The sequence below is a fragment of the Glycine max genome, chromosome 1 (assembly GCF_000004515.6).
Source record: "Glycine max cultivar Williams 82 chromosome 1, Glycine_max_v4.0, whole genome shotgun sequence".
NCBI lineage: Eukaryota > Viridiplantae > Streptophyta > Magnoliopsida > Fabales > Fabaceae > Glycine > Glycine max.
The window spans coordinates 56,796,523-56,808,822 of record NC_016088.4 but is presented as its reverse complement, the minus strand read 5'-3'; the positions used below and the strand labels follow the sequence as shown (position 1 = coordinate 56,808,822).

General features: G+C 33.9%; 1 protein-coding gene across 3 annotated transcripts; it reads right to left on the bottom strand.

Annotated features, from left to right (window-relative positions):
• Positions 1–232: 232 nt before the first annotated feature.
• On the bottom strand, positions 233–11,693 carry LOC100795418 (uncharacterized). Of its 3 annotated transcripts, XM_006573764.4 has the most exons (18): positions 11,344–11,693; positions 10,450–10,508; positions 10,236–10,367; positions 9,348–9,488; positions 8,477–8,533; positions 7,945–8,039; positions 7,500–7,632; positions 6,878–7,051; positions 6,034–6,224; positions 5,794–5,860; positions 4,532–4,665; positions 3,742–3,808; positions 3,574–3,636; positions 3,247–3,488; positions 3,037–3,163; positions 2,659–2,751; positions 1,443–1,628; positions 233–933 (listed from the first exon to the last, which is right to left on the bottom strand). In XM_006573764.4, exons 1-18 carry the CDS (start codon positions 11,651–11,653, stop codon positions 646–648), a joined length of 2,559 nt encoding a protein of 852 aa, XP_006573827.1. In that variant the 5' UTR covers positions 11,654–11,693; the 3' UTR covers positions 233–645. The 3 variants fall into 3 exon arrangements, with proteins under 3 accessions (XP_006573827.1, XP_006573828.1, XP_006573829.1); XM_006573765.4 differs by lacking the exon at positions 8,477–8,533; XM_006573766.3 differs by lacking the exon at positions 11,344–11,693 and having other exon boundaries at positions 10,236–10,371; positions 10,450–10,511.
• Between the last annotated feature and the right edge of the window lie 607 nt (positions 11,694–12,300).

Below are 12,300 nucleotides of genomic sequence, written 5' to 3'. Positions count from 1 at the left end.
AAAGTTTCTCAGCTTGCCGTAATGTGCAAGTGCAATAGTCAACAATAAGTGGTTCTCATTGGAAGGATTTAGGGCAATGGATGCTTGTGCATGAAACCTTGCCGTAGCAACTTCTCTTGAAATATAATACAGATAATACTTGCCGGCATGCAAAATTCAATGTTGGGACTGTTTTCTTTATAGTGAACCATGCTTCGAGGGTTGTACAGTGGAAATGAATCCTAAGCCTATGTTTTGCTATAAATTTAATCTGTATCATACAAATATTTCTAATAATCAGATACACAGCATTTTCCCTGGCTTGGCCGCTCTTTCCAAGGATTCTTGATAAAATTATTGCAGCTTCAAATGATTTTAAAGTGCAGTGGTTTAATGCTTAATTCCAAATACAGTGAATAACCATAGTACCAAAAATTAGTAATAACCACACATACAGCCAACACAACAATAAAAAATATGATAGCACATGTGGTTATCCAACTTATTCTTGGAATCAAGTTTAAAGCCAGCACATTTAAAATTTTTGAAAGTACGTTATTCTACCAAGAATCCACGTCCCTAAATAAAATAAAAACTATTTCTATACCATCTACTTTAACCACATACGACCCATAAAGAATTATTTACATTTTTCTAAAGAATGATTTAAATTCTTACTTCAACTACATCGCCATCTCTGAGTTTTGTGTTGGGCAGTACTAACTGTCCATTAATCAAAACCAGCTTTCCCTCCAAACCAACTCTTTGAGCAGCATCAGTAGCAGTGCTACCCGCCTTTAACCTCAAAATTTCACCATGAGGCCAACATATAATTACCACTTCCCCAAGAGAACCATGAAGATCATAAAGCTTTGCATCATGCTTTGCTTGCATGAAACTTACTTCAGAGCGCAATTGCTCTTCCCAAGAGAGCATTGTTCTCAAAAGGTTCACCTAAAAGATGAATTATATACAGTCACAGAAACATTCATTGACATTTCATAAATCAATCTACTGGAATAACAGGGGGTCATAAAATATCAACTTTCACTTTGCATGGCGTGGCAGACAAACAATACTTTTCTACCTAAATTTTGGCCAACTCTGCAAATTGGACTTACTGATTTCTACCATCTTAACTGCATTTGAAATTTTGCAACTATAACTATTACCAAAAATATAAATGATCTGCAATAAAATATAGATTTGGCTTTGGGTCGAGCAAATTTCAGACAAGGGGATCAACAACTTTTTAGCATGCGAATGGTCAGTGACACTAACCAAATTAAGGGACAAGAAGAATCAAACTTAAAAACTATTCTCGTGGACCAGCAATCTAACTAGCATGATAGAAAGAAAAAATGCATCTATAATATTTGAATAGCAATGATTTTGAAACAAAGTTAAACAAAGATAAGCAATTTCCATTTGCACAATGCGTGTAAGAGATGATTTCCAAATACCTTGTTATTGATGCCAGCTTCTACAGAAGTTGATGCAACCAAGTCAAATTTTGACCGAGATGTTATCCAATCCACTTGCCTGCCCTCAAACACAGCAGATACAACAGCCCAATATTCAGATTCTTCTTGCTCAGTAAAATTGATAACCTGGATAAATGTTGGGAGTAGGCGCCCAAATTGGTCTTGCTGCGAATGATGCAAATAATAATATAAAGCTCTTCAGTAGAGCAGTATGATAATTTGCAAACCCATTATAGCTCTAAGAAAATAGAAAACCAGTAAAGAAAGCAGTCAACAGGATTTATAATGGATTAATTTTGACGCATTGTCAATATAAAATGGTTTTTTACATTGTCATCGAATGATGTGCCACCACTTCATTTAATGAGATTAATAACAAATAAAATAAAATTCTAAATAATATGCTCAAATTTCCCATCTTTCAAAAACAATCATTTTATCTATCATGTGGCATTCATAAAGTCATAGAGACTTACTGACATGAACCATTTATCTTTAAAATGAGAGAAAATGATATAGAATGTAATAAATGATGAAAATTTCAAAAAAATGACATTAATATGGATACAGAGAAGTAGCTAGATGTAATCATGACTTTATCGTATTATTTCAGTACAGGAATATAATGCTAGTTTTAATTCTAAAATATTCACTCTTCATCTGATTTGAATCTGATTTTTCTTCACCACCTGAGGACATAAACAATGTTTCCTAATTGAAGTATCTAATCCTTATATATTACTGCTAAATAACCCAAGAGAATAAGCTCACTTACAAAAATTTCCTGGATTACTTGGCACTTAATCAATGTTAAGCCTTCAAATATTGACTTAGCAAAAGACTCCCCAAAATGAACATAGTTTCTCTATAGTAAATACTACACTGCAGATACATTTCCAACACATGCTGATCACTAAGAACTAGAATACAGTTAGTGCGCAAAGGATAAATTAGCACATCTAAAAGAAATGAAATTTTTTCAGTGTATGTATGCATTGTGTCTACGTTGTTGATAAAAACTTCGTACCCCATTGCCCAGAGACTCTTCGCTATGCGAAGGTATGGGGGAGGGATGTTGTACGCAGCCTTACCCTTGCATATGCAAAGAGGCTGTCTACGTTGTTGATAAACAAAAATAATGAAAACTATAGTGTAGTGTGTAATTTTATATTCTCAACTGCTTAGAAAAACATACCTTATGATACATACCATCTCGACACAGTGTGTACTTCTCTAGACACGTAAACCAATCCCCATGCCCCGGTTCAAACCACCATTCATCAGACACCTGAAACAGGTCAACAGTAAGCAACCTACTAGGTAATTTAAAAATTAAAATACAATACAAAAGAAAAGATGACACAACAGCAGGATCTGGACACGGAGAGAGCAATACAGCACGTAGGAAGCTAGTTGGTAAGCTTAACTACCGCATATAGAGATCCATCAAGACATTTACTTCTCATTAAGTGTAATTATTAGTCAATCCATGCCCTTTCCATAAACCATTCATCACGAGCCATCTATACTCAAGTCACATCAATATTAATATGTGTTAATTTAAGCAGCAAACCTTTTTGTACAGTCGTGCATAAGCTTCCCATCGCTTAATCTGGAAAGATCTTCTGTCAGCTACTGCTTCAGAAGCTGCTAGCCCAAAGCTCACAGCAACTAGCAATTCTCTTTCATCATTTTCTACACTGAAAAGATAATGAACATGGGTGACAATCAGTATGGATAGCTTTATAACATAATATCCATTAGAAATGAAAGTGTTATGTACCTGATGATAATTGCAGCAAGTAAGTGACTTCCTTCTACTCTGAGGACTGGATGTCCAGCCTTCAATGACTTATATTTACTTAATAAAATATCTGAAGAATTTCCTTCCTCTAGATCTTTGGAGAAATAGGAGGATGCTTCAGTTTCAGGTTCATCCATGCTGTCTATGGATAAAAAAGGATTGCCAGTTTCCTTGTAAAGCCAATGTGCAGCAAGTCCTTGTTCAGCACACTCATGCATCCTCTATCAAGCAAAATAATAAATGAAAATATCAAGAACTAAAATATAAACAAGTAACCTCTGCAACACATGTGAAATAACTTAGCACCTGTGTCCTTATTTGTACTTCTAAAGGTGAGTTGTCAGGACCTTGGACTGCAGTGTGCAAGGACTGCAATTTAAACACATTAATACAATCACGAGCACAATTCTCAAGACTAGAAGAACAAGATCATTTTAATTTTGTTTCATGAAAATATGAACAGGAAAGCCAAACCTGATAGCCACTAGGCTTCGGATTAATGATGTAGTCATCAAATTCACCATCTATTGGAGTCCAAAGCCTGTTCAGTAAAATATAACACATGCATATCAATTAAGAGCCATTGTTCAGGGCCACTTGGGTTAATGAAGTAAAAAAGATCCCTATCTATACATCTAACCTTCCGCTCTTAAAGAATGAAGACAATGAGTACACAAGTTTATACCCACCTAACAGACAGTCCAAAATAACTGAAAAGGAAAAAAAGATGGAAATATAAAAGAGGCTATTTTAGTTGAAGGATTTTTTCAAGGTTTCCTTTCTAGAAGGATATCTCATCCTCCTCTGCTTCTTTGCTGCTTTATTTATTCTTTCTGGATTTCTTTCCTTGTAATTAAAAAAAAAAGGAAAATGCATTTTTGGTTACTGTACTTCAATCAAACTTGGTTTTGGTCTCCATACTTTTAAATTGATGAAATTAGTCCCTCCTCCAACTTCGTGGCAGTCAAAAACTGCCACTAAATGTTATGTTTAAAGATGAGAAGGGACTAAATTCACATATTTTCAAAAGTTGGAGGACTAAATCCAACAATTTGAAAGTACAATGACCAAAACCAAGTTTGATTGAAAGTATAGGGACTAAAAACACATTTTTTCCAAGAAAATTAAAATTAAGAATCTACCAATATGTTGAATGTAAAAAACGTCAACTAAGTTTATGTCTATCTTTATACAGTGATTATACATTGAATGACTTGTGCATAGGTTTTAAGATTGAAAAAAGAAATTTGATAAGTGTTTTTACCTGTGTACAATGTCAAGAAGACTATAACAACACTGAACTGCAGGACCATGTAAAGTTCCATTCTTGTCTCCCACAACTACTCTTAATGCACGTGCATCATATACTTTATCAATGCTTATATCCTTTCGTTTCATCTACACAACACAACATAACGCAATCATGCCTTTTACTATTCAATTAATTATTACAAAGTGATCTCATAAAATTTAAGATCCCTAGTGCTAACATTGCTCAGTTGAAAAAAAAAAGCATTTAAGGTTAGCTGGAGAAGAATATAGTAAAATAAAAGGAATATCAAAACTAATCATTAGAAACCTTGTCAAATTCATTTCCACACACTCATATTGCTTACATTTATTTCATTCTCAGTTGATACTTGAGACAGAATATTTTGAAAGTAGATCTTCCTGAAACCAAGGAATTGCAATGTTCTAGATCTTTATCAGAGATCTTCCTGAATCCATGGGAACCTTGGATAACTAACATACCACAGGGGAATCTGGATTGATATCTTATCCTTATAAGGGTAACACTTCCCCACTTTGTCTATTTACATAAGATATTACTTTCCTCATTTGAACATGATGCAACACTATATAAGGGGGTTTCTGATTATCCAACCCATTCACTCATTTTTATGCAACTGCTAAACTCCTAGTTCACTTAAGCATCGGAGTGTCTTTATTAGTACACCCTGCATCGCCCAGCACCATTGGCGTAGGCAGCAAACGCAAGAGTCACACTAAGAATCCAATATCACAGATTCCAGGTAAGATCATTCATAATATGCAAATCTTTGCCAAAGAGAAATTGATTCAATGTTTTCGTCACATTCACCAACACAAGAAAAAATAAATGAAGACAAACATTGAAAGCCTAGATGGTAGTTTGTGGGGGTAGTTTTGAGGGAGGGTATCCATTAATGAACATTGGAGACTAAATTGTTAGTAAATCCACAATCCTTCCAACAATATTTCTTGCTCGTACAATAAAGAAGTGGTTGGTGAGAATAAACTAAGACCACAAAGATTTACAACCACAAAAAATTTGAAGGGAACCATGTACAATTTTCTTTTTATGAACAAGGTTTCTAAAATAAACTTTCCACATATGCATCATTATTCACTAGCATCATGCTCCATTTAAACTATCCTAACCATTCATATAATGCCACAGTTCTTCACAATTGTAGAGTGAGTGTAGCTAAAACACATAAAGACGTATATTCTTATTTCAAAGGTCAAACATGAATTTGCCAATACCTTGCTATATAAACTATAGAGGCTTTTTAATCGGCTTGATAATGTAATTTCCATTCCCGGAACATAACTGCAAATACAGAAGGAAACCTTTAAAAACTATAAATTGATTATACCATAGTATTATAGTAGTCAGAAATAGATAGTGTTGCATAAAACACAAAAATATATTTCAGCATGCATTTATCATGGACAATATCAGAATGTAAAAGTGGTAAACCATAATGGTCAAAAAGAACATACGAAGCTGATATAATCATTTCTCGCTCAAGTGCTTCCTCGCAAATTACCATTGATGCCAAAGCTAACCCAGCATCTTGAACAACCTTTGGTTTCGTGCATGTCTCTAGATTATTCCCAATACTACTGAGATAGTTAGCCCGTTTTCTCCGATCCAACAATATATCAAATGGGACTACAGCTTCCAAAAGATCCTGAAACGTAAAATAAAAAAAGTAATGTAATTACAATGAAAAAATTGTTCTCACCCTTTCCCAAGACTTGTTGAAGCAATAAAGATGTAATATTGCCTCACTGCCTTGATAATTACTCACAACTATCAATCATGAATGTCTCGACAACAGGACAAGGGTTACCAAAGAGTTGTCACTTCAGACAGCCATCAAAGATATCTTTAGAAATTTTTTCACAACCATCAAATTCTTGGAACCAAATATATTTAATGATAAGGAAAAAAAAGTGTATTATCAGGCTTCTTTCTAACTTAAAACTTACTTTTTTTTATTAGCCGCATACAGTATATTAAGAACAAGTCAAGGTAACATCACTTCATAGTTCATATGCTTTCCAGTCTCACTTTAGTAGAAAACATTTGGAGCATCTTGATGTAAAAAAGACAAAATATATAAACAGTGTATAGTTATTGAATATTTTTACTCCTCCATATTTCATAGCCAGGCACAAAACAAGCATTTTGGTGTAAATTATTACAGTTTCAATAAGCACCAGTTTAACCCAGAAAGCAACTACCAAAGGAAACAATGCATCAGAATTTAATCAAATCTCATGATCATACATACAAACAAGTAGAATGAAGTAATGAACCCTTGCACTTAAAAATTCTTACCTTCATATTTACATCCTCATTGAATGTCAAGGATCCATTGCAGAAAGCAGTTGAACTGTTCTCATCCAAATGTATCAAGTTGCCTTTTATGGATAATCTTCTCGGGTTTCCTGTTCTGCTAGTAGGACTCCACATGGAAGCCAGATCAGCTCGCATCTTTTGAAATATTTGAGGCTGGTATCGAGGTACAAATACAAACACGGATGTGTAAGTGAAAATAATTATAATAATGCCAGTTATGCCATCTTGATAGTGCTAATTTTATTGCTGTTTATATCCAGAAGCAGGAATTTAATACTTTAACTTCTTATGATCATTCACTTTCATGTTTAAAAATATGAGATTTAATAATAAAGGTCCAGAAAATACTTCAAGTTATATTTTCAACACTTGAAAGTTTAAGTTATGCACAAAAAGCTTTAAAGTACTTTAGGACAAGATAGTCTTTTGGGTCATTCTTTGGTGAACAGCACAAAATTCCTTTGAGGTGAGTTGATGTTCATAGGGATTGGATGCCTTCACTGTCCCAATATTTTCATCTGTCTTCTCTGTGTCTACTTTTCTTACAACATTACATCAATATAATTGATCACTCTCAAAGCAAAAGAAACTATTAGAGGACCTGCAGAACAGCAAAGCATAAATCCTCCAGTTCAGCTTTCAATGCCCATAGGCCCAATCTTGAAGCAAGTGAACACCAAATGATTAAGGTCTCCTCTGCAACAGCTTGAGCTTTTTGCAATGGCAGAGCATAACTGCAAAGAGAGATTGTCACCCAATAAAATGACCCATGCAACATACCTAAAACTTATAATCTGTTTAGCCAAAAAGTCAAAAAGCACGGTATGGATTTAATTTGTTGGTTAAAGATGGCTTCTATAGCAAGATAGTAAGAATTCACTACCAAAAACCATGAAGGATTGAGAAACCTGTAAGAATAAAATAATTTTTCCCTCATCTTCAGAGAATAACAGATCTGAATTAAAGGACCAAAACAGGGAAAATAAGGAAGACCAACAATAATTGGGTGTAAAAGGAAAAAAATTTAAGAAGCTCATAGTAAGTACATTGTTCTCATGTTGTGAAGACGATCTGCAAGCTTGATGAGCACAACACGTGGATCATCAACCATTCCCAAAAGCATCACTCGTAAATTACTTGCCTACCAGATTAAGAATGTAGCATATCAGAAAAACTCTCTGCTGCTAATTCCACCACCAATATATCATGTTTTAAAAATCTCAGAATGCATATTTTTTAATATTATCGTGACCAACCACCAGATGCATTATATTCACAGATACAAAAAGTTGTTGCACCAACCTGTTTTGTGGAAGCTTATTGTCATAAAATTAAACAGACTGCATAAAATTAACCCAACCTCAAGCTTCTATAAGGAAAAGTACCGAATATCCATAATACAGAAAGAAGATGATATGATACATTCTTCTCTTCCCATATTAATCTTTGTATTGTTTAAACTGTGTTAGGCAGGCATTCCTTTCAGTATATTTTGGTACTGATTATTAGCATGATACCAAAGTATACTTAAAAATCTAAGTAGCTAATTGATACATATGTCAAATGCAAATTATGTACCTCTTCTTGGCCAAGGACACCCTGGTTTACACTTACCCTCCGATGTCTGCGTAATAGCTGCAAAAGAAGTTTATTATATACTAGGGTAATAAAAGAAAACAGTGATGCCCTCCAGAGTTGTTAGGAGAATTGAGTTTCAAGCATCTAATGTACAAATATGACGAAACAGCAGAATATTTCACTAAACTCTTAAGGTATTGCACCATAGTTATGCAATAATTATGAGATAAATGCTAGAGATTAACGTTCCTAAAAACTCAAGATATTAGGTGTATACTTGTATTAAAATTTATTTCAATCATGAAAAATGGGGCAACTAGGTAATAAAGGCTTTAATACCAGGTCAAGGACCAATACAAGCCAAAAGCTTAAGAATAAGTTTGTAAGATGAACGCATATAAATGTTTTTGTATCTTTATTTCAGCCAGGGTGTGTAGCAAATTGAATTCTAGCAACTACCAAGCAAACTATAATGCAACCCCCAATATATATATATATATATATATATGGGATTTGCTAACTTACACCCACTTGTTTTTTAGAAGGAGTAGGTTAGCAAATTATAACTATAAATTTCCTTAAAATACACCCAGGTGTAACTTGTTAACTTACTACTTCTAAAAAGTAAGTAAGTGTATGTTAGCAAATAGGGTTTGCTAACTTACACCCACTTATTTTTAGTAGGAGTAAGTTAGCAAGTTATAGCAAACCATATATATATATATATATATATATATATATATATATATAGAGAGAGAGAGAGAGAGAGAGAGAGAGAGAGAGAGAGAGAGAGAGAGAGAGAGAGAGAGAGAGAGAGAGAGAGAGAGAGAGAGAGAGAGAGAGAGAGATTCTATATTCTTTATTATGATACCTGATTAATATAGCTTAACCTTGAAACACTGGCTACCAACTTGACCACATCATCCCCAAACTCTGCCTCAATGTCTCGCAGACTTTGGCAAGTGTCGTCAACCACGTCATGTAATATACCAGCCACAACAGTGTCAACAGCCTGAAATAGAGTATGAAGATCACAAACAAAGGGAAAGTTGAATAGAAACATGTTTTTGATATGCGATGCATTTAGCTTAAAAATGCAAAAGACAATAATAGCATAAAAGTTAATGTGTTACATAAGTGTCATACTAAATGCAGTTCAGAGTAGTAAAGATTTAGTTTAGCTGTCTCAAAGGTTAAATCTGGTATGAAGCAAAATCAATATTTTCAGATAATTTTCAATCAATTTAGAAATTGAGCTGTGTAAAAAACATATGGGAGGCTTAGTGGAAACAGCAGACAAATTGAAAATATTTCCCCAGAAAAATATATCATATATTACCCAACAGTTTAAATATCAAAACTAAAATTATGGATGATTAAAATAAATGATATTGATATGTATGATTATAATTAATAATTATGTCAAGTTTAGTGTTTCACTAATATGTTTCTTCAGAATTGTTGTAGCATTATAAAAGAAGACCCTCCACCATATGTTTGTTAAAATTTATGGTGTAAGCACAAACTTGTGTTCTGATTAATATGAGACTGCTGAGTAAATTGGTGAGGAAGGATGGGGGAGGGATCTTCCAAGATGCTAACAATTTTGAAAATGAACAATCTGGGTCATGGAGTGCAGGAGGAAAAGGAGTCAGCCAATGCCTTGTTTGTTTTCCAGAAGGTAAAAGAAATATACAACACATAACACATTCAGTCACTTTTAATTGTAGCATTACTAGCTAGTCAGAGGAGTGCATACTCGTTTACCACTTGATGGAACCAATGCAGCCAAAATTCTTCCTGTGTGGATACAATGTGTTAAATAAGGGTCTCCTGTCTTCCGCATTTGGCCACGGTGGGCTTTTCTTGCAAAAGCTATAGCCTTCTGTACCTGCCTTCACACATAAGGTGTTTTAATGATGTAACAAGAGAACATACAAGTCCTAACACAAATTGAGATATTAATATTAAACCTTTGCATCGTTAAATATAGGATAGCCAGTAACATCTACTCCATCCTGCATCACAGTACCTGCATGTTAAATTTTGTTAATATAGGACATATGGAAGATGATGAATTTTGTTAATAAGAAAACTCACAGACCAACCCTATCATGTAATGACAGAAGCAGCAACAGAAAATTTCAAACGCATACAAAGAACCATCAATTGCATATCACATTTAATCTCAGCATTATTTGATGATACAACTTGACACTCCACCTCAAGCTTGTTTTGTTACAAATGAAAAACCCAAAACGGAAAAAGAAACACATCATAAACCAACTCTATCTATGATGCACAAATATGACACATCAGATACAATACCTATTCAATATGATGATATTGACTCTTGTAAAAATATGAAAGTAGATATGTATAAAAAATCATAGAATATAATAACAATTCTGCAAATTCTAATTAATAACATGAATTTTGGACATTGCTAAAAGCAAAATAAAAATAACAAATCATTGTCATCATAAATCACTCCCTATTTCTAGAAAACGGAATAGTATCAACCTAATTCATTCTTGAACATCATCCATAAAGAAAATAGTTTCCATTTGTGTTTTCATCAGAGGACAATGTTTCTATGCCTCAAATGTAAGTTGTATTAGATTTTCATGTGTTTTTTTCAAGACTTTGATACTAGTGAAGTTTGCAAGAGTATCGGTATTGGATACACTAAACAAATGCAAGTATGTGTGCTTCATAGTAGGACACTATCTACAGCAGAAGTCTTCAATCCGCAATGAAAACAAATCATAAGCGCTTAAGCGACGGTTTCATTTGGCATCAGAAATCATGTGTCAGCATATTAGCAACCTCTCAATAAATAAATAAAATAGAGAGGCAGAACAAACCTGATTGTTCCTGCAGTTTGGGCCAAAGGAAATCAAACTTGGTGGAAAGACAGGCGCCGGAAGCAATGGCGACAGCGGTGACGGCGACCTGTGTGATGGCGGAGGAGACGGCACTATGTACGGAGGCGGCTTTGGCGGCGGCGGCGATGACATTATCGGAGGTGAGAAGAGTGGGAGCAGAGATTTGGTCAAGCAAACAGCGAAATCGGGAACGGTGAGGTTTGAAGGATCGGAATCTGCGAAGAAATGGAGAATTGTTCTGAGCTGCTAACATAGTAGAACGTTGGCATGAGAGCACGCTCATGCTCATAGTGAAGTGAATAATAGCGATGATGGAAGAGGCAGTTATTTTTCCCGGGAAATGAGTGGTTGGAAGAGAAAAGAATCTCATTTTGTCCTTTAGTGCCACTATATTTTATTTGAATAATAAAAATAATAATTGTTTTTTTTTTATTTTACACTATTTAACAAGGGAATCATCTACCCAGGTAATCCTGTTTCGAACCCGATATAGTGCTCTTAATTTTTCTATTTGATAGTATTTAAATCTTTCTTGTTCATCATTTGAATGGCTAAATTTATAGTGCAATTTAAGTCACTCCAAAAAAAAAGTAATAATAATGTAAGATTATGTTGCATTTATATATATGAAAAATATTTATTTAGTGAGAAAATATATATTTAATTTTTCTTATGTGCAAAATTTGTTTGACCAGTAACAATCATAAACCATAAGTAAAAATAGTTTTCTAACTCAATAAGTTAAAAAATATAATCTCTTGTAAAAAGAAAAAATGTAATTTAGTGGTTGAAAAAGTAAGATACAAAGTATATATTTGTTTTTCAGTTGCAAACAATGTTTGAAGCAAAATGAAATTTGAAGAAATATTCAAATTCTTTCTTTTACAAACTTGAGATTTGTAAAAAAAAAAAAAAAAGATCATGTGATTTACAATG

Coding starts and splice junctions, on each gene's coding strand:
- LOC100795418 (XM_006573764.4), bottom strand. CDS start 11,653: ATGAGCATGAGCGTGCTCTCATGCCAACGTTCTACTATGTTAGCAGCT. Junction 9,489..10,235: donor TTCCATCAAGTGGTAAACGA/GTATGCACTCCT, acceptor ACTCTATTTCAG/GCTGTTGACACTGTTGTGGC. Junction 1,629..2,658: donor GAGATGGTATGTATCATAAG/GTATGTTTTTCT, acceptor CATCATTCGCAG/CAAGACCAATTTGGGCGCCT.